This window comes from Caretta caretta, chromosome 15 (genome assembly GCF_965140235.1).
Source record: "Caretta caretta isolate rCarCar2 chromosome 15, rCarCar1.hap1, whole genome shotgun sequence".
NCBI classification, from domain to species: domain Eukaryota; kingdom Metazoa; phylum Chordata; order Testudines; family Cheloniidae; genus Caretta; species Caretta caretta.
Window position 1 is genome coordinate 21748448 of NC_134220.1, and position 23292 is coordinate 21771739.

Sequence of the window (23292 nt, forward strand, 5' to 3'; positions counted from 1 at the left end):
ATTTCAACATTAAGTTATGCTGCACCTCTTCAGCAATGCCTGCTGGCTGGAGATGTGGAGCTGCAGACCCCCAGTAGAATAAGACCTTTCTATTGAAAGGTCTGAGTCTTTTCTCTTGGGGGGAGGGGGAGAGGTCACTGCTTGTTGCCCTTGTCTGTCCCTCTCATTGGCTGCCAAGATTACTAGGAACCCAGGAGGGGGGTGGGAGTACAAGTACTCATGCCCTTGAGCAGGAACAATACACTTCTTTTCAGCACTCCTTGAGGTGTGAGGATGGGGTTTGCCACAGGGCTTTAACTGGTCCCATGATGGCCACATTGAGCAGGAGAGCCACCTTCAATGTGGCCACGCAGTCAAAATAGCGACCAGGCTGTGGGAGGACTCTAACTACCTCCACTTCCAGTTCGAGATTAAAGGCCACCAGGAGTTGTCGAAAAGAGTAAGCTTTGAAGTCATCATGTAGAGGCAATGCACAAACCCTGACACTGCCTTGGGGAAAGAGAAAGGAGACCTGCACTGGCAGAGGGTCCTTTTCTTCTGCACCACTCCAGTCCCAACGTTCTACGTCCTGATAATTGGTACTGGGCTTGGTATTGGAATCTTGGTCAGGTGTTGCTCGATAGGATAGAGGTGCTCTCCTCTGACACCAGAGTACGAGTGCCTGGATGGGGGCCCCTGCAGTGCGGGAAAACCCACAGGTTCCAAAAAGGCCATTGCATCTGCATAGGCCAGCACCCACTGTGCTAAGCATTCAGGGGTACCCCTGCACCCAGACCCACAACAAGATAAGACTGACCAGCGGGGTACTGGGATCTGGGGATATGAGTGCACTTCCAAGTCCGATGACAAGCCTTCCTCTGGGGACACCATGGAGAGGCGTGCTGGGGAATGGTGCCAAGACATGGAGATCTGCATCAAGGCCAGCAGGGATGGTTTCCCTCTAGAGGATACTGAGTGGCCTTGTACTCAACAGGAGCTCAGGGCAACATGGTCGCTTCTGCTCGACATTGCCAACTCTTGCACTTCCATCAACGGCAGTGCTGAAAGTCCAGCAAGTCCCTGGCTGCAACGAACTCCCATGGGGTAGACAGTACTACAGTCTTGCTGGTGTCGCATTGTCCCTCTGGCACCAAATGTTGATACGGGACCAGACTCAATGGACCTGTATACATGAAGGAGTCAATGGTGCCTCTCTCAGAGCAGGCACAGAGGAGTAGCCAGACTCTAGTCGCACTATGCTGTGCTCCCCATGCTTGGCTTTCTTCAGAGTCAGTTAGTACTCCCCCCTCAGCCAACTGTTTCTTGTGTGTTTTCTTTGGCATTGGCGATGGAGAACAGTGCCAAGAGATTCTCACAGCGGGAGGAGCACTCCACACCAATGCCAAGGTACTGGGTGCAGAGTCCGACTGGCTCAGCTCTGAGGAGGGTCGGAGAGTAAACAAATTGGAGAAAGAGTCCAGAGGAAAGCAACAAAAATGAAAATTAAAAAACCAGACCTATGAGGACGGGTGCTTGTTTAGTCTTGAGAAACGACGACTGAGGTGAGAACTCAATAATAGTCTTTATATATGCTAAGGGCTGTTATAAACAGGACTGTGATCAATTGTTCTCCATGTCCACTGAATGTAAGACAAGTAGTAACGGACTTAAACTTCAGCAAAAGAGATCTAGGTTAGATATCAGGAAAACTATCCTTATAGTCAGAAAATTTAAGCACTGGTCGTTGGGTTTTTGTCAGCAGGAGAGCCAACAAACAGCGGCTACACTGCCCGACTTTTAGCTGTATAGTGTATACAAGCCCATCAGCTAGGAAGATTTATGTGCTTTCTCACTTTTCTCCTGGGCCAAATGGGGTTAGATTACAGCTCAGGATTTATTTTACTTACCCATTTAAAAAAATAAAAAGACAGAGCAAATAAAACGTTTACCAAGCAGTCAATAAAATGTTAGGACAATCAGAAGCAAGCACTTCCCCAAGTACCCACCCAGGTCCAGGACAATGATTAGCAAAACTGTATGACTTTCATGTGCGAAAGTCTGAGCAATTTAAAATGACATTCTACTTTTTTTGTTTTGTTTTGTTCTGTAACGTAATTTAAAAAAAAAATCCAGGATTTTAACTGGTAACTAATATGCTGCATTTCAAGTGTTCATAACTTAACTTTCATATGTTCAGGAAATGCTGAATAGTTAGTGACATTTTTCTGTATTGTAGTTTAAATAAAATTACCAAAACAATTGAAACTGGTGTGATTATATTGCATTACTTTGACAAAAAATATGCAGAATTTTGCATTATTTTTTTTGGCACAGAATCCCCCCACGAGTATTGTGTGTGCGCATAACAACCATGATTCCAAACAACATTAATATATTAAATTTGATGGATACAATTGTATTTGTCTAAATGTTTGACCCAAATATGGGCAAGAATGTTCAAATAAAAAATAGTATGCAGACAAGTCAAACAGCTACACTAAGTGTAACATACTGGTTTTGAACATACACAATTCTCTGAGGTTCTGATTCAATGCACATAAGCATACTGACTCCACTGGGACTATCAACACGCTTAAAGATAAGCATGTGTGAAAGTGCTTTGCTCAATCAAGCCTTAAGGTATTGCAAGAACAATGCAACTTTATAGTTGTCTCAAGTTTTATTAAACTAAAAATTAGTCCCAAGCAAACTAGTGCTGTATTTACTTATTAAAGAATAAAATATAGAGCAAGACAAGTGATAATAAAAATGCTGATTTACACTTGCTGTGGGAACCATAATCAAAGCTACCCATCTTGCAAATTCAACGTAGCTTGATGTAATTAAGTCCTGTGCCAGTTCCAGTCCCCTAAGTTGAAAGGGACAGAACTTAAAAATGTTTGCGTGAAAAGAGTTTTCCTATTACTTATAACATCTGAGATGACTAAGAATTTATTTGTCCCAGTTTATTCTGTGCATTTTGAAAATACTTTGGTCAACTTCTCCCTTGCTAAAGAGTCTTTTATAAAACTGAACAGAAAAACCCTCAAGAGGTTTTTAGTGGAACTTTTAAGAAGTTCTGGGACTTACTATTTAGAGAGTGTTCGCTAAAAAACTGAATTTCTTGATGTTTCTTTAAAAAAATTTGAATTGCCGTTAAGTGCCTGTAGTGGAGTGGCTGCCTCACTCCAGCAAGCAGGGGTTAAAAACATCCCTAGAGAGGGCTCTGACTGGGAAAAGCTAGGCTGATTGGGGAAACAGCCACAGCTGTGGCCAGCTCAGTTAGGGCCCAGCTGGCCCTGGTAAGAGGGCTGTGGGCCAGAAGTTGGAGAAGGCTCACTCTAGCTGCCTGGGAGCAAGGTACCTGACGTGGAGTGGTGCTGGGGAAGGGCAAAAGGAGCTGGGGAGCTCCAGCCTGGTAAACCCCCAGGCTGCAGGCCTTGTTTAAGACTAAAAGGTACTGGGGCTGCAGAGAAGCAGCCTGAAGATAGGCAAAGGCAGCAGGTCCTAACCCCTTGCCAATGATGAGTGGCCATTATACTGCAGACTGCCCCAGTGAGCGGGGGCTAGATGATGACTGTCAATAGCCACTGAGACAAGGTGTGTTTAGAGGGTTGGGGGTTCCCCTGGGAGGGGAGACAGAGCGTAGGGTTACTGCTGGGGCAGAACCCTGATGTAGAGGGGCACCGGGGTCCGGGAGGGACACAGGGGCCAGCAGCAGGTGAGACACCAACCTGCAGAGGGCGCTAAGGGCTGGAAGAGCAAATTCCCAGGACGACCAGCAGGAGGTGCCGTGCTGGTGAGTCATCACATCCCTACAGTGCTCCTTTAAAAAAAATCTGTTTTGTTCAAAGATGTTTAATTTATTAAAATTACTTATTTACCACTTTTCCTGCTTGATGAATTTTTTCTGCTTGAACAACTCTTCCCGTAAAGGATAGTAAATTGGAATCAAAACTCAAACCCCAGTCACGAAGTTCCTTCTGAACATTATCATCCCTGTTAAAATTTAAGAACAAATTATAAAACCATTAATCACTTTGCACCTAGTGAGAGTCAGGATTTCTGGCTAAATTGTAATATATTTTGTACTTGAAGGGAAAGATTTTTCTAGGATCAAAGAGTTAAAGTGACATTCTCCAGTAAAAGTTGACAAGAGCTTAAAAAGAGTCAACTGAGTCATTACCAAAAAGAAAATAACTAATCAAAACAAAACCCTTCATTCCCAAAGAACCGGAAGTTCTGAAGTAACTTACTTGTGAATGTAGTCAATGAGTCTTCCAACTTCACGCTGTCTTTGCTCAGGTGTCAGTCTTGTATGAACAGCCAAGTCTTTCATTACATTAAAATCGCTACGCATCTTATCAGTCAATCCTAAAATTAGCAAAATCCTTTTAATGAAGGTTGGTCTTAGTTTATTTTGAACATAGAGCCACGGAAACTTAGCAAGGAGACAGCTATTAACTCCATCTTCTAGAAAACTGGAGATATGCTGTGCACTTAGTGACACATATGAAAAAGCATGGGGACTATATTAATTTTTTTGCAGTAAGTTACCTGTCACCAAGAATCTAAAAACATCATTTGGCTCCACACATCTGTCTCAGGCCACAGTTCATGCCAATGCATAAAAGACTGCACTGGGCCACCTAAACCACAAATCTAAACTTTTTTTTTTTTTTTTTTTTTTACCACAAATGTAGAAAATCTTGCATGAGCCCCCTCTGTACAGCACTAGAGAAGTCACCACCTTCACTGACTCACACAGGAAGTTAAAAAGAAACATTGTTAACTGCCACTACTCAAACTGGTACCCGAAAGAAGTGGTATTCTTTCTGGCTTCAAAATCACTAATGAAGATTAAAACTGAAATTTAAATAATGTTGATGTGCAAGTAGGAACAGTATGTAGCTCACACATAATGTACTCTGTGGTGTTAACAATAGGTAAGTAAAAACAAAGCAGTAGTGACAAAAAGCAAACAAGATTTGAATACACAAGCTAGATTCATCAAACAAGGTGGTGTTAGCTTGCAGAGTCACTGACGATAATTGTGCTTAATGTATTCCTCTTCTGTCCAATTATCATTTGGAAAGGCTAGAGTTACTGAAAGAAGAGGGAAATGTTTTTAAAGGAGGAAGTCTTAACTATAGAGGGGCACAAATGTTTTAATTTTGTGGAGTTAAGGAATTACACACTATTGTAAATGTTTAGCTAAATTTTACAGACGCAAAGTGGATGAAGCAATATCTTTTCTTGGACCAACTTCTATTGGTGAGATAGACAAGCTTCTGAGCTTACACAGACCTGCAGAAGAGATCTGTGTAAGCTCAGAAGCTTGTCTATCTCCCCAACATAAGTTGATCCAATAAAAAAAATATTACCTCACATACCTGGTCTGTGACATCTTAGGACTGACAGCAACAACGCCGCATACAACAATGGAAAATAGCTAAATTTTAACACCCAAATCTCTAATTAGTACATTTACAGGTTTCGTTACCAAATCTATGTTTATATCAATGAATGTTCCTGGCTAATTCATCAAAAAGTTTTCAATCCATCAGTGTCGCAGGAGGAAGATATATTTTAATACAATTTGCATGGCGGGTACTTCTGTATAGAGAAGCTATTAATAGAATACCTGTGAGGTAGCACAGCTCAGGAATGAGTACTGCAGGTCCTGGTATTCCTAGCCCTCTCCTCCTCTTCGGCTGACTGACCAAAACTGGTTGATTCAAGTCAGTGATTTCTTGGTTATATTGCTGTATAGAAATTACATAGTACACTTTAGTCAGATATCAAGTGCCTCTAGGAGACTAAATGATCACACTTTTTTCTAACATTCAACTGTTAACAAGTAGAGATACCAGTACGGTATCTTTAATTTCAAAACAAGCCAGATACTCAGGTATATCTAAGGTTTTCTCCATAAAGTTACTTTCAGGGTGAACTATGTAATCCACATATTAAGGAGCAAGCCACATTTGGAAACACATTACCTAGTGTACTGACTGTGTATCAAATGCATAGACTGAGCACTTTTCCCAGACCTGCGCCCATTCAAGCAGACAGCAGACGCTGTCTGTGCTTAAGATGGGTAGCCAGTAAAACAAAATTTAAAGTCACCAATAGCCAAGAACATACTAAGGTTCATGCTGACATATTAATGTATAAGCCCAAGTACACTAATATTCTTCCCTTCTCCAGCTTGTACAATATGAGACCAGTACTGCCTTACTGGTGAGACAGCACCCAAAGGCCCCAATAAAAATCAAGGTGACCTGTGGCCTCTCTTTGCATTCTACAGTTGCTGTTCAATCTCTCAACCAACCATAGAACCCAAATCTAGAAAGGGAATGTCTATGTTGTGCATGCTGACAGTAAACAAGCATCCTTTCTAGCCACTAAACCCTCTTGCACTCCCGGAAAACCTCAATATCAAAACGTTTCAGCCAGTCAGAAAGCATTATAAGGAAAAACTGCAGATTGTCCAGAGAAACAGACAAGCCAACAAAATGGCATCATGAATTCTTGAACCCTAAAAACAGTCATCCTGCACTAGAATAGGTAAAAGTGTCATTCTACTCAAAAGTCAATACTACTGGTAAAAGATAGATAGGAAATGTCTTTTTGAAGAGTGAAAAGACCATTTTGCCCTTCCTGCCATTAAGAAAGAATAGTTACTTACTCTGCATTAATTCCAATTCTGGTGTGCACGTAGCCTTGTACCCCACTACACATGATTAGATTCTTTTGAATAGCAGTGTCTATTGGAGCTGTGCCTGCACCCAGATCCCCCTGTGTCCTGCACCCAAAAGCGCAGAGGGAGTAGTAGGCCCAACAGATGCGGAGATCCTTCACTAAAACAGAATCCAGCTATTAAAAGACTGTAAATAGGAAAATGAGGGTCGCTCATGGACTATGAGTGGCCAACCCAATCCAAAGAACCACCAGTTACTGTTCCTTTGAGTGACTATCCATTTGTATTCTTCCACTCCTGATAGCTCACAAGCAGGGACTTCATAGCCAAGTTGTCAGTGGTCGGTCTGTTTTAACAATTGCAGGACAGCTCTGTCAATGTGAGATTCAAATCTGGAACCCTCTACTAAGAAGTAGTGCTGACATCCAGGTAGCTGCGTTACATCTCAAGAATCAGAATGTCTCCTTGAGAAGCTACAGAGGCTCTCCTGGCCTCTGATAGAATGGGCTGTAATCTGCAGACTGGAATCTAAGTAAGTTAGTTCTAATAGTCAGGCACCTATTTAGATAGCCTTTGGATGGATGTAAATTGACCCTTCACCTGTCAGCAAAAGCGAGAAATAGTCTGGGAGAGTTTAAGTCGTGGTCTACACTACACAAATAGGTCAGTGTACACATTAATCTGATCTACGCTACACTGATTATGTCAGTGTACACACTACAGCCTTGTCCTGCCCAACGTAAGCACCCTACTACACCGACATAACTCCACCTCCACGAGAGGCATAGGGCTTATGTCAATGTAGTTAGGGCAACACAGTCTATCTAAACAGCAGGTTACTTACATGAGTTGTGTGGAGCTGTGAAATTGACAAAAAAGCTGAGCAGCTAGAGCCCAGCTGCACAGCCTGGAGGCTCCCCTCTCTCAGCTGGTCAATTGTTGCCCCCCACCCCCCTCCAGCTGGGAGGCAAGAAGCCCAGAGGGGCACAGCTGTGTACTTAGCGCCCTGGCTCTCAGTCCCCAACACTGCCACTTTTCAATGGGTGGAAGCGCTCATGGTGAGGATGTGCACCACTAACATAAGGAGGGTAGCATGGATATCAGCCACCGCAGTAACCACTGTGGTGGCAGTAAGTCAGCCTAACTTAGGTCAACTTAGGGCATGTCTACATATAGCCCTGAGGGTTTTGTCCTGTCCTGACAGCAGTGTGTGACGGTTAGCCTTGATTAGAGCAAGGTTTAGGAAAGAAAACTGGAAGATGGATCACTTGATTTAAGTGAAAGTCCAACAACTTTTTTTGGCAAAAATAGTGGGTGTGGTCTTGTCATTGTGAAATACCAAATACAGCAGAACCTCAGAGTTACAAACACTAGAGTTACAAACTGACCAGTCAGCCACACACTTCATTTGGAACAGGAAGTACGCAATCAGGCAGCAGCAAAGACACACACACAAAAAATACAGTACTGTGTTAAAACATGAACTATTAAAAAAATAAAGGGAAAGCATTTTTCTTCTGCATAGTAAAGTTTCAATGGTGTATTATATCAATGTTCAGTTGTAAACTTTTGAAAGAACCATGTTTTGTTCAATTACGAAAGTTTCAAAGTTACGAGCAACCTTCATTCCCGAGGTGTTTGTAACCGAGGTTTTACTGTATGGTGGAAACGCTCAGAGAGCTTGACTCTTTCCTACTAGTTGAGATGAAGTTACAGCTACTAAACAGACAGTCTTCATAGGCAGAGAGCAGATTGCTAGAAAGAGGTTCAATGAGGAGCCCTATCAAGCTTCTTAAAATCACACTAAGATCCCAGGAGGGTAAGGTCTCTGCTTGGAGGAAAGCTATGCAGGAGGCCCTTGAGGAACCTAGCAACTGTCGGGTGTGAGAAACCTATATGGCCTTCAATAGAAAGGTGATGATCTGACAGTGCTAAATGGGTTATTATGGAGCTGATGCAGATTCTGAAATGTTTTAGGGCTAACAAGCAATCAGTAGTCACTCTAGAGAGTTTTCAAAGGGAAGTAAATATTTTGTAGTATTTTTGCCCAGAGAACCTCTTCCATTTTGGTGCAAAAGTAACTCTAGTGAAGTCCTTCCTGCTAAAAAGCTGAAGTGTTCTGGACTTCAGTGGAGGATGTTCTGTCTGGGATCATTAGCTAGATCTGGATGTAGGATCTGACCCCATTCTGAATAAATTACACTGCGCTGAACTGGTAGTGTGAGATCAAACACTGTTGACAGATTCATCAAAACCAAATACCAGAACAGCTTTGACCACTCTGTCCTCCACTAGTAATAAGAGGACTCAGATGCAGGGAATAATGAGGCCAAGAGCTTAAGAGGGAGAGATGTCTCTTGGGATCGTACATCTCAGATACCTAGAAGCTTAGTGCCAGAAGAATCTCCACTTCATCAGATACTACACTGCTGTAGTGCCACATGCCCATGCGTTAGTACTGAAAGAGGGAAAGATATGCTCCTCTGACAGCACCGTTCTTGTTCAGTGACCAGCTAGTGCAGAAGCATCAGCTGGATTCAATCTGGGCCTTGAGCTGTCAGTTAGCTAAGGAGCAGGAGGTGGAGCAGATACATGGCAAGATTTCTGCTTTGATTTACCCAGTTCTGCAGAAAGAAATCTGTGTCTGATGTAATCTTGAGAGTAGTGCTCTTTCCTACTACAGATACTTTTCCTAAGTCCTCTTCTACCCAGACTCAGTAGTCAGAGTGTGCAGCTTACTTCAGGAAGAAAAAGCACCCTGGTGCACCGGGTAAACCTGGAGCTTATCAGAGCACTCACTGAAATAGTCTGATCCAGTCTGGCAGTCTTCTTTCGCTCAGGTTCAGAGGCGGCCCTCATGGAGCATGCTAAGAGGAGTTTAAGGGCTTGTCTACACTTACCAGGGAATCGACGCATCGGCAGCCAATTTAGAGGGTTGAGCGAAGACCCGCTAAATCAACCGCAGATCGCTCTCCCGTTGACTCCTGTATTTCACCTGAATGAAAAGTGCAAGGGGAGTTGACGGAAGAGCGTCTCCCGTCAACATAGTGTACCATGGACCCCGCAGTAATTAGATCTAAGTATGTTGATTTCAGCTGTTATTCATGTAGCTGAAGTTGCTTAACTTAGATCCATCTCCCCCTGTAGTGTAGACAAGGCCTAAGACTAAGACAGAAGTCCTCTGCTTTATGTTGCTCTTTGTATAAAAGGACACTTATCTGCAGTGTGTGTTTCACTGAGTAAGAGGCATTTTAAAAAAGTGTCCATCACTGACAGTCGTCGCCTTAAAGGAGAAACAATATAAATCCTGGAGACTTACATTCTGCCATCCCAGAGCAGCTATGGTATGGGAAAAACTTTGAATAAATTATAGAGCGTGGGTATTTATTTTTTACGTAATGGACATAAAAACTACCCTATCATAAACAATACTAATGACTACACTAACTTCAGTAACTAGATAGAATTAGAACTTGCACAGTGTACAGAGAAGGGGACAGTGCTGCTGTTTGATCTTGTTGCCACAGGTATTAAGAAGGAGCTGAGGTATAGCTGGGCCTGCTCCGCTCTTGGGTGGAAAGGGACACAGGGATGTCCACAGCGCAGGCAGAGACTCAATGGATACTGCTATTAAAAAAAAATTCACACTCACACATATTGGCATCAGGAGTGGAAGGGGACAGAATTAACTTGAAAACCCCAAACCTCTTGTTTGAAAATTTTGTACCTACTAGTTAAAAGTATTACCTTTGATTACTATAGCAAAGAATTTACCAAAAAACACTTAAGTTGGTTTACTTTGTGCATTTGACAGCACCTTCTGTCTGATCTGTTTCAATATATTCCTGTGTAGTCAAGTTAGACTTGCTGAAAAAAAGACGTTAAGCTGTGGAGCAGAAGAAAAAAAAAAACCCTTAAAAAAGTTTAACAGGATTTTTAAAACACTTCATGGCATGCTATTCAAAATGTAGGTGAGCCAGAATTTTTTGGAATTATTTTTAAAAACAGATATATAGTTGATATTATCCCTTTAGTAATCCTAGAAAAAGGAACATATTTAGTGGATTTTTACAATAGTTGCAATTGTTAACAATGACCATAGGTGTATGACTCAAGATACTTCTAAAAATCTGGACAACTAGAAATCACTTCGAAGCATGGTTATGTAAACAACTAACATCTGAAAGTAAAAAAAAGTACCATGCATAGTCTTCTGATAGAACGCTAATTAATTAGTAATAGCTATCCACAGATGATGCTCTGAAGTCCAACAAAATCTAGTAAGGAGAATGAAAATAACATTTTTAGTTATAATTTCATACCATTTTGTAGTAGTCTACAAAGCTGATTGCAGAACCGTCTGCTTTCTTAAAGGTGCATTTTGGATTGGAATCCCAGTCAATATCATCAACTCTGTATGTTTTGTTGTTATACCTGAATAAAAATTTTTAAAAATCTTTTGATCTTGTCTTACATGTAGATAGTAATAGTTTATTCACAGGTGCATGGAAACGGGCCAGGGAGGACTGAGAGAAATGCAGAAAATTACAGAAAATATCCAGTAATCTAAAATTTTAATAGAAATTTTGTTACTTTATTGCTGATAATAAAACTTCCATGTTCAGATTACAATTGATACACTTTAGCTTCAAATGCAGTTTATGTTAGAATACACTGAGAATTGATTTTAAGTATGTCAGGAAGCAGACTGGTATATATACAGTTAATTTCATATACTATCAACTTGGTTTAGCCATTAATTTGAGCAGGGGACTAAGAGCTTTTTTAGCTTCATGCCTTCTGTTAGCCACTTGTTCCCTGCAAAATATGTAACGCCCCAGAAAAGTCTCAAAAAGAAGACAAGGGAAAGAGAAGTAGACTCAACATAAGGGAGCCTGCATCTACCAAGATGATACGACGTCTCATCTTGGATCACTAAGAGTTCTCTTTTGCCACAGTAAGGCCTAAAACCAGCTTAAATTGGTAAGGCTGGGTTGAACATTTGAGGAGTGTTTATATTACATGATTTTTACATGTAAAACATTGTTTAGCTATCAGCTACAATACTAATGGAATTAGAACTGTTCCAGTATCAGTAGATCAGTGCCAAGAATAAGCCTAGAATTTTTTTTAAATGCTTAAAATTTATTTTATCTGCAAAGAGGAAAGAGACACATTCTTAAAATATGAATATAAACCAGCTGTTTGAAAAATCTAGCCCTAAGAGCCCAGCAAGACTTCCACTGTAAACAGATACACATTGCACCTGCTATAGTTAAGATCAGCTTGTGAAAATCCCAAAATAGTTTCTAAAATATCAGGTTTTCAAGGTATTTAGGCACCTAAAGATACCGATAGGTGCCTACGGGATTTTCAAAAGCACCCAAGCAAGTTAGATGCCTGAAAATCCCATTAGGCATTTATCTGCATCTCTAGGCACCTAAATATCTTTGAAATAGTCTGTGCTTCAGTTACAAAACAGCATTAATGGTCACATTATTTAAAAATAATCACTATCATCTTACTTTGTAAGAACAATTAGCCCTATCAGTTCCTTAGCACAAGTTTCTCTAAATCTTTGTTCTTCAACCTGCTTATACAGGTTGTACATAAAATCCCACACAGTTTCACTGCGGAGAACTTTATGGCTCACATCTGTACACAACATGATGTTTGTCTCATACTGGAGAATAGAAGTAGCGAAGCCTGGCCAAATCATCAACCTGTTGGAAAAGAACAGAATATTTTATAACACAAATTGGCTTTTCATATATCTAAGAGTGCTACCAATTTGTTCTATAGATTTTAATGATGATCAAGTTTACCTTCATTAGTTTTACAGAACCACAAATTAAAGATTTTTATTAAGTTAAAAATGTCAAACAGCCATTTGTTTTAATTTAAATACTGCCTTATGGCATCTGCAACTCCAATATTGCAGTGTCAAGGTACAAGAAACTCACCAAAGCTAATTCATTCTGAAGTGGAAAAGTAAATGGTGGAGAGATTTAGAATTCACTTTAATATTATCAACTAAGGAATTTAATAAAGGCACGCTTTAACATCAGCAGTCCTGTAAAATACCTCTATCGTTTAATTATTATTATTTCTTTACATCTCTCCCACAATCTGGAAAAATCATAAAGCCACAAAAACTTCAGATTCCTTAGCCTTTCTGTATCTTGTTCATCTCTAGAGAATGTTTTATGTAGCTATCTGATCTATTTAAGATGCAAGATTGTTAGTTTGGCAATGCAGCAATATAAGCTGCACTGAAAGGACAACCTCAAGATCTAGCCATAAGACTACAAAATCACCTAATGAAAGTAACCCGAAAATAAAGGTCTTAAATATCACTACTTTGTACACAAGTCTACAAGACACTATTTGCTTATATTAGAATGTTACATTTTTTGCTGCCTATGTAGCAGATGGTAAGAAAATACTCATAGGGGCTCCATTTCAGCTGAAAATAAGCCTTAGAAATAGATGACAGATTTCGTGTTTTACTCAGCTGCTTAAGTAGAACTCACAAGGATGGATCTAGATCAATTCAGATTTTATAGTTACCCCCATAGTTAGAAGAAACTGAAAGTTAGGTACATGAGAGGTCTGAACACAAAACTATACAAGTCGAAAAAAATTGTTTTAATACATGATAAATCATTGAAGTAATAGCAAAAGATCGTTTCTCCCTTGCAAGACTTGTAAACTCATTTTCCAACCTGTGATTGGGGATGCTGACTGGGTCATTTGGATTGTAATAATTACGTCCAATTTGCTGCAAGTTCATTATTTTCAAAAGCCTAAAAAGAAGTTGGGAAAGAATAAGTAATTGGCAAATAATAGCACTATTTAGTTTATCAAAACATCCAAAATACTGTAGGCCTACATTTAGAGCTACATGCTTTGCTTTTGCTATATTAAGCTAGAACAAAGACGCTGATGTAGAGTTTTGTTTCAATGTGACCTTTAAATAAATGCTTACAGTTTGTTTCAGTATTACTTAATTAGTTTTACTATAAGAACTGACAGATTAAGAACACGTCCCCCTATCGTGGACTGAGTCACATGCCCCCTGACAACGGTCTCAGCAGGTTCCCCCCCCTTTCAGATGAAGGCACCAAAATGAGCAGAAAGACCAGGTCACAAAACAGAAACATACCAGTTTCAGAGGCCCTATACTGCCATCCAGGCCTTTAAGAATAAGCTAATGCCCCCAGCAGAACAGAAATTGTTTGCAGAGCTCCCACCCAGGACTCTGTTAACATCAAAGGCTACTTGTTATTCTTGAATATAGAAGCAACCTATTTCAAAGTGGTACGCCAACAGATATATCTAATCACTTGCCAAACTGTAGCTGTTTATGATTAGTATCCATATTGGATAGCTGACAAGTATTTTCCTTTGGCCACCATAGAGAAGGAAAAAAAAAATGTAATATTTGCCATGAGACTAGCAGTTAAAGCCCCCCCATTCCCAAAGATTAAACCCAAACTTTTCAATTAGCTTCCTGTAAGAAAGAGAAGAATTGTAAAATAAAAAGCTAACCTTCTAAAAATAATGTTGTAAAACTGCAAGCATGTAGGTGAAGTAGGTGGTAGCTCATTGGTCAAGGTGATAGTAATCTTGACATTCTCTCCATTTCGGGTCTGACTGAACACTTCAGTAAGCTAAGAAAGGGAGCATATACCCAAGTTGAGTTATGTAAACATAAACTATGACTAAATTTTTCAAAGCAGTCTAGAAAATGTAGCCTTATATGCCATTAATTTTTATGCTTAATCCCCCTAGGACTGCTTTGTAAGTCTCGGCCTAGTAATATTATGGTCAGACTAACCTAAATCCTCACAGTAAAGCTAGAAGTAATCAGTCTGCCATGAGTACACCTTGATGGGTCAGAACGCCCTTCCTGTTTTGCTTCCTTCCACCTGATTCTACACTTCCCCATCCATCTTGCTCCAGACTTAGAGCAGGATTTAACCTACAGCCTCCTTTTAGTGAGGAGAAGAAACACTTCTGTACAGTAACTGTGGTACTTGAGATGTATTGTGCACATACATATTTCACTTTTGATGTGTGTGCATTCAAGCCAGTACTGTTGGAGGTGCATATCCTCATTCCTTGAATTAAGGATATAACATACAGACTTCAACCTGCTTTGCAAACACTGCAGGTATAGACTGGCATTCAGCGTCACATATGTACAGGATGTCACATGTAATCAAGCAACCCATGTTCTGACTGTTGGCAAATGAGACTGGAGACTAGCATACAGGGAGAAGAGGGAATAAAATCTCTCCTGAGGAAAATAAGTGGTTGCAGTTATCAAGTTGTGAAAAGCACTGATGAATTCAATTCTCTGCCCAAGTATCAATATGGATTTGTCCCTTTTTATTTTCTGATCCAAGTGATTGAAAAGACACCGGATCTGACAAGTATTCCCTGTGAATTGCTGGCAGAAGCAGCCACAGATTAACCAAAAAGAAAAGGAGTACTTGTGGCACCTTAGAGACTGTTAGTCTCTAAGGTGCCACAAGTACTCCTTTTCTTTTTGCAAATACAGATTAACACGGCTGTTACTCTGAAACAGATTAACCAGTCGCCCAGATAAGGGAATTCCTGGATGCTCACACTCCTTAGATAAGCTGCTAGTACTGCCACACACTTAATGAAAACCTGAGGTGCTAATAGCTCAAACAGTAAATGTGTATATAGGTAATTATATTTCCCCCCACACACACTATAAATATAAGGAATTTTCTGTGGCAGGGTAGAATGGCCACATGAAAATAAGTGTCCTGCAGATTGACAGCAGTGTACCTGTCATTCAGGTTGAGGGAAGGAACACCAGGGACACCATCCCAAACGTTTTTTTATTAAGATGTTCGGGTCTCTCAGATGTAGGATGGGCCTTAACCCCTTTTTATTTTTGAAGTCACAAGAATAAAACACTTGTCCCCTGGTGTTGTGGAAGGGTGGCACCTTGGTAGCACCAAGACTGAAGAGCCTGCACTTCTTGAAACAATGCAATCTGGTGAAGTTCCTGAATAGAAACGGTGAAGGGCGGAGACTGAAATTGTGTGGTATATCCCAATTCCACATCTAGAATCCAGTGATTTCAGGTGATGGTATTTCAGACATTGCAGAAATGGGTTTTAAACAACTGAAACTCTGTTCCTGAAGAGGCAGTCAAATCTACTGTTTAAGAGACTGCTGTGGGTGAGAGACTGTTGAGGCAGGAACAGGTAACTACCTCCGACTTGGGAATTTATGCCTTTTCCTTCCTTGCCTGTTCAGGCTGCCTTGGTGCATAAGAGACTGATTGGGGGTGTATGTACTTCCATTCAAAAGGAAGCAGTATAGGCATCAACTTTACTACCAAATACATTAGGGTTGCACAAGAGTCCTTAAGAGTGTGCAAGGCCTTGTCTGTCTTACCACAAATAATGTTGTCTCCCTCAAGGTGAAGGTTCTCAGTAACTGTCTCCACTTCCTTAGGGATACCAAAGGTGTTCACCACAATGATCTTCTCGTTACAACGGCTGTGACCACAGATCAAGCTGCTTTCTCTGGTCCATCGAGAGCTGACTGAAGAGATGTTCTGGAGACAAGCTAGCCCTTGGCCACAACAGACTTGAGTTCTTCAATTAGCTCCTCAGAGTTTCAGTGAATAGCGAGAGCACTCCACTTAATAAAATCGTATTTTACAACAATCTTCACATACAAACTCACTGTCATGTAAATTTCTCCCAAGCAAGCCCAGTTTTTTCCCCTTCATCCTTGGGAGTAGATTTTTGCTCACCCTGCTTTGTCCACTACTGGATGCCATTATTACCAGAGACCCCAGCATCGGAAAAGAATTGTTTGAATCCTTGTGCCAGAACCAGATAGCAATGGTCAGCCTTATTCAGGGTGGGTGCTATAGAGGCAAGAGTTTGCCATAGCATGTTGATGGGATCTTACAGCCCTTTATATATAGGGTGCCTCACTTGGCCAGGGACAGCAGAGTGTAAGGAGTCCAAGACTCTATACCGCTTTCCTGAATGTCCTCCAGAGATAGCTCTAATGCTGTAGCTGCTCTCCTCATCAATTCTTGGAATGCTTTGTAGTCCACAGATAGGGATGGACTAGAATCAGCCCAACTACCTCAGCCGCTGAGGATGATGATAAATGCAGCTGCATCTTGTGCTGGTCATCTTCTAGCTCCTCCTCAGGCTGTACCTTGGAAACTGGAGGCTGTGAGGCATTGCTGAGGTTGTTCTGGAGGGACCGTAAAATGTCCCAGGGTGCCCAATAACGCCAAGGTAGGTTGGCCGGCCTACGTCACTGGAGGTCAGCAGGGTGGACTCCCTGGAATGAGATCTATGCCCAGAGTGTTAGAACTCCACCCTGGAATCCCATCCAGGAATTATGGGAGATGAGTGTCTTTTGCCTAAGTATGGTAATGGAGATTCCTCCCTGCTCCTGGCTGACTCAGAAGATGAAAATGAATAATCTTCTGGTGAAAGGAGGATGGTACCCGATATAGTAGCTAGAGGAATAACCTCAGAAGATTTCTCCCATACTGAGTGGCTCATGCACCAAAGTCTGTACCAGTACTCCTGACTACCACCCACCAAGCTGAGAAAAAAAAGCAACTGAGAGTCAGGGTGTCATCAAGTCCTTAGCTGTCCTACCTGCCTGTGGCATCAACAGTACTGAGAGAAATCATCAATAATGACAGGGACAGTAACAAACAAGTAATTAAAGGCATAGTCAGTACCAGTTCTTCAGTGCCAGTAAAAGCGGAGATTATTCTCTCTGCCAGACTAGACAAAACTGAAGTATTGGCACCATCATGGCTGTACTGAGCCAAGAGGTGGCAGTACCCAGATGGCTTAGAAGAAGGTGGCTTGGTGCGGAGTGTAGATAAGTTTTTTGCTTATTACCAGAAGCCCAGGCTTGTAGGCTGGACAGGCACCAGAACAGACAGTCAGTCAGTCTTAAGACTTCAAGATGCTCTTTTTGTTCAGTACCTTCAAACTTCTAAAGGCACTAGAGGTCAGAAGAGGAGTTTTGATTCAACTCCATTATCTCCGTGCAGAAATACAGGATTATTTGGGCCTGAAGAATTTGGGTGTGGGCTAGTATGATTTGAGTTTCATTAGCCCATCAAGTTCCCATACTTCAAGTCAAATAATTAACTCTTGGAAACTCAACCTAATTAAAAGCTACATATTTTATAGCAATCCTACTCATACTTCATTGAGTTTCACCCCAAAAAGACAGGTTTCAGAGTAGCAGCCGTGTTAGTCCGTATCCACAAAAAGAAAAGGAGTACTTGTGGCACCTTAGAGACTAACCAATTTATCTGAGCATAAGCTTTTGTGAGCTACAGATGAAGTGAGCTGTAGCTCACAAAAGCTTATCCTCAAATAAATTGGTTAGTCTCTAAGGTGCCACAAGTACTCCTTTTCTTTTTACCCCAAACAGAATGAAAGTACTATACAAGAATAAAACTCAAACAGAATGTAGCACCATGTCATACACACACCTTATTTTCTAGTTTTTTTGGCAAGAATAATATTGTTCCATCAAATGCATGTGTCCTCCCAATTAGTTCTTCATGCTGAAAGAGTAAAGCTGAGCGAAGACGCCGAGCTTCCATTTGAGGTTTATAGTCAATATGGTATTGATATAAAGCCCACTGTGGACGAGACGTCAACCGAAAATGGTTCGTACTTAATCTTATTGTGGTACCTGAAGTACCTAAAATGACAAAAATAGCTAGTTATAAAATTAAGTTTTTCCAATTTACATTTCAACAACTTTTAAATAATGAACCACCCACCCCAAAATTTAATTGTTAAACTTTTTTTAAACCCTTTGGAGCAACGCCAGTTTTTTCTACTACTTCTCCCCCGTCTTTTACGGCATTCCTAATACAATGAAGTCCTGGTCCCTGATTTGGCCTTCTAGGTGCTACTGAAATATAAATAATCCTAGTTTAACAACTGTTGAGACAAAGCCAATGGAAAATAGTACACTATATTTCTATGAGCATATTTTATATTTGAAACCACAATATAATTTTAACTTGCCTGTTTTTGACTCTTTAACATGTTCCATGGCTTGCCGAGTATTTACCCCGAGGTCATAGAAATCTCGGCGACGTCCACCCCTATCTGCTAATGACAGTTCCTGAAAACCAACTGAAATATCATGTCCTGGAATTTTGGGGAGAGGGGAAATTAATAAATTAATATAAATCATGATAAAATTAACCAAACCACTACAATGTGAAATACAAACAACAGAATGCTGAGGGTGCTAAGAACTGAACCCTTGAACAGAAGAAGCCAGAGCAGTTGCCATAGCACAATCAATCTGAAGAAGCCTCAAGGTTGCTTCAACTCTCAGAACAACGTCATTATAAAAATATCTGTAGGTATTTGAAATGTATTTTACAACTCTAAAAGTGCTGTAGGCTAAGGATTAGACTGAGACAGTTGTTACACTGAGTTCAATTCACAATGACGAGAGCTGGATATACTTTAAATCTAATTTTCACCACATTCCTTATTCTAATTTGGGATTTAGTACTACTCGTTAAAACTTAATTTCAATTATGAAATATGCCAAATTTCGACCTAGGTTCTCAGATATTTTTCCTGTAATCTATTGCATTTCAACAAAATTTTTAAGGGAAAAAAATTACTTGTAACTTGAGTTTTCAAATGATGTTGTCTGCACTCATACTAGACACTCAAAACTCCTTTGGAGAAATATGGCAACATGGATTGAAATTGCTCTATTATTTTTCCAAGATTTAAGACTTACTAGTCATTCTATTACAGGTGTCTGGGGCCCCGTGAACTGAGGCAGATCCATTCTACTATTATTAAGAACTGTTCTCTCTTGTGTGTAATTGCCTGAAGGCTCATGGTTCTGTGATTAGATTGGCTGTCCTTCCAGGTCTATATGCAGTATTTACATGGAGCCAATGTGTTGTCACTTTCTTTCTATATGCAGCAAAACAAACCCACTTTGTGTAGTACTAGTATGCCTTAAGATCTCCTGGGAATGAGCCTATATCTGGAACCTAAAGAGCATGAACCTCTTTGAGCAGGGATATCAAAGTGGCAACATCAAACTATTTGGGGGGCATATATAGAGATTAAATGCTCGAATTCTTCTCAGTGTTAAGAGTGTTAACTCTTAAATTCAGTGACACTTTAAAAGAATTTCAATCTAATTTGTGTAGTTATTACAACTATAGTTGCATGTGCAAGTGTCAAAGAGAAGAAACTGTAGTAGTTCTAGAAGTGCGTTGCATCATTTCTACCTTCCTCAACCAAGCAACGCTGAAAGCAAGCCATATGGTAACTAGTGCATTTAAAAACATAATAGCCACATACTACCTTCTTGTGTAAGCCTCCCAACTGTTTCTATCAGATCTGTCAATCAAGGATTGAGATGGAGTACAGTATCAAGTGCCAGTCGTCTTCAGAGTAAATTTTTTGCCCATCTTAAAGGGTAACTTAAAGAGGGCCAAATGGTGGGGTGTTTTAACTGACTGTTTTGGCACCACAATTTGGCTCCAATAGGAAGCAAGAGTTCAACCAAGAGGGGCACCTCATTCCAATCCTTGCTGTGATTGACATGCTTGCAGCTACAGAGACAACACAGGCAACCCAGAGCCTGTCCGGAGGCTGTGGCCCTCAGCTACAATCTGTTTTGCTTCCGTCTTTGCATGACTTATAAAACATTCCAGGAGAGAGACAAACTGTCCCTCATTAATATAGGGACAAATGTTTGTCAACATCATGATTTTTGTGATAAAAATGTGATTGGATTTTCCAAGTATGGTCTTTTTCATTCTAACCAGCCTATTACTGAATAAGCTAGCGCAAAGGGAACATGCTGTCATATTTTTTAAAAATACCAATTTGGATCTATGCATATCCAGCCAAGTAGAACAGTAATCTGTTTTTAAAGTCGAAACTATGAGTTATGAAACGGTTTTAAGATATTTTAATTAAGTTACTATAACATTGCTTTGGATTTAAGATGCGAGTTTTCCATTTCCCCTCCCCCTCCCAACACACAGTATGTGATAAACAACCAGCCTTAGTCAGAAAAGTCATCTCACCAGTACTGTTAGATACAGGACAAATTTAAGCTGTAATGCTGCTAACAAGCATAACTTCCTTCCTAGTTAGTAAAGAGTTTCTTGCAGGCCTCTAAAGAATACTTAAACCTAATCCTAAAGCAGTGGCTCTCAACTTTTCCAGATTACTATACCATTTCAGGAGTCTGATTTGTCTTGCGTACCCCAAGTCTCACCTCACTTAAAAACTACTTGCTTACAAAATCAGACCTAAAAATACAAAAGTGACACAGCACACTATTACTGAAAAATTGCTTACTTTCTCATTTTTACCATACAATTATAAAATAAATCAATTGGAATATAAATAGTGTACTACATATCAGTGTGTATTGTATAAAGCAGTATAAAAAAGTCGTATGAAATTTTAGTTTGAACTGACATTGCTAGTGCTTTTTATGTAGCCTGTTGCTAAACTAGCCAAATACCTAGGTGAGTTGATGTACCCCCTGGAAGACCTCTGTATACCCCCAGAGGTACCGAACCCCTACTTGAGAACCACTGGCCTAAAGAATCCAGTCAAGCCTACCTATTGTTGGACGAGAAAAATAAATGCAGGAAAACACCTGAGATCACAAGATGATTGAATCAGGCCTTCATTAATGGAAAGGGCCACATACTTCTCTAGATCCTGCTACAGGCTGGGGACTGACTGGCTAAGCAGCAGTTCTGCATAAAAGGACCTGGGGATTAAAATGGACAAGAAGCTGGATGAGAGTCAGCAGCGTGCCCTCACTGCCAAGAAGGTCGACAGCATATTGAGCTGCGTCAGTAGGAGCATTGCCAGCAGATCAAGGGAAGTGATCATTCCCCTCTATTCGGCACTGGTGAGGCCACACCTGGAGTACTGTATCCAGTTTTGGTCCCCCCACTACAAAAGGGATGTGGACAAATTGGAGAGAGTCCAGCGGAGGGCAACAAAAATGATTAGGGGGCTGGGGCACATGACTTACGAGGAGAGGCTGAGGGAACTGGGATTATTTAGTCTGCAGACGAGAAGAGCGAGTGGGAATTTGATAGCAGCCTCCAACTACTTGAAGGGGAGTTCCAAAGAGGATGGAGACAGGCTGTTCTCAGTGGTGGCAGATGACAGACCAAGAAGCAATGGTCTCAAAATGCAGTGGGGGAGGTCTAGGTTGGATATTAGGAAAAACTATTTCACTAGGAGGGTGGTGAAGCACTGGAATGGGTTACCTAGGGAGGTGGTTGAATCTCCATCCTTAGAGGTTTTTAAGGCCCAGCTTGACAAAGCCTTGGCTGGGATGATTTAGTTGGTGTTGGTCCTACTCTGAGCAGGGGATTGGACTAGATGACATCCTGAGGTCTCTTCCAACCCTAATATTCTATAAAATAGGCAGAGGGATTAGATCATAAAGAGCTCATTATCCACATATTTAAAAATACACCCCAAGCAGTCTTGCTTCCAAGAAGTTATGAGGGACAGAGATTGAAGTGATTTCCACTTGTCTATCAGATGAGGAAAAGGGGGCAGTTTCTGCTTCCACCGGCATGCTCTTTTTCATAACCCTTCTTCAAAAGCATTCATCAAATCATCTTTCAAATGTATCCAAGTAAAGAAAACGCTCCCATTGAAGATAAGGTGGCCTGTTGGTGATGAGAATTTGAAAAGTCTCCTTACATATCTGACACTTCCTCTAACCATACTGCCCACTAATGCCAGACTCCCAAGGATTCATAAGAATAAGAAGGATGTTGGGAGCATGGGCATATTTAGGCTGAATAAGAAGTCAGCTGTGAATTTTAAGAATCTATTCTGACAAGGTTTAACAGCATGTTCTTTAATAGAACTGTGCATGTGTAAGAAATTGTAGAGTAATCATGTTTACTGTTTGCGTGGCTATAACAAAGATGCAGAACAATCATGTTGATGAGGAAAATAAAAGTAGCCACGCAGCTAGAAGAAACTGGTTTGAACTAACAACTGACGGAGAGGAGAATTAGCATGGAAATGAGAGACCAATACATAATAAGAAAAGAACCAAAAATTATAAATAACCTATGGTAAGCTGAATTGGCCAACACAGGAAGTGACCGTGATGAGATCATCCTGAGTTTCCCACTGTTACTGAATGTTTTGCCATACAGATTTGTTAGGCCAATCTGCTGAATAAGTGAATCTCAGTCCAACAGTGGACCTACAGAAGAATTAAGGTACTAGACAGGCTTGAGGGAGAAGTTCTGCACTGAAGGGGAATCAATTTCTCCAGTACCAAGAGATATCTTAAAACCTCCAAAACATGAATTACTGATGGAGAAAAAGAGGAAAATGAAACAATTTGGATACAATCCAAAGACTTGATTGCAAAGAACAGAGAGACATTGTCTACGGCCTCTCTCAACACAGACTTCACTAGATCCAAGTTACTTAAGCTTTTTAGATCTCTTGAAAGAACTGTTCAAATCCACAAGGGGGTCTGTGTATGGCGCCAATACTCAC

At 40.7% G+C, this 23292-nt stretch overlaps 1 protein-coding gene across 2 annotated transcripts in view; it reads right to left on the reverse strand.

Annotated features, from left to right (window-relative positions):
* Positions 1-23292, reverse strand: part of PIWIL1 (piwi like RNA-mediated gene silencing 1) — a 49488-nt gene that overhangs the window by 19607 nt on the left and 6589 nt on the right. For both annotated transcript variants that reach the window (XM_048821727.2, XM_048821728.2), the window contains exons 4-12: positions 18766-18891; positions 18219-18433; positions 14234-14355; positions 13408-13488; positions 12208-12405; positions 11005-11116; positions 5624-5744; positions 4236-4353; positions 3864-3978 (exon numbers count right to left, since the gene is read on the reverse strand). In XM_048821727.2, the coding sequence (XP_048677684.1) occupies positions 3864-3978; positions 4236-4353; positions 5624-5744; positions 11005-11116; positions 12208-12405; positions 13408-13488; positions 14234-14355; positions 18219-18433; positions 18766-18891 (1208 nt within the window). The remainder of the gene's footprint in view (positions 1-3863; positions 3979-4235; positions 4354-5623; positions 5745-11004; positions 11117-12207; positions 12406-13407; positions 13489-14233; positions 14356-18218; positions 18434-18765; positions 18892-23292) is intronic.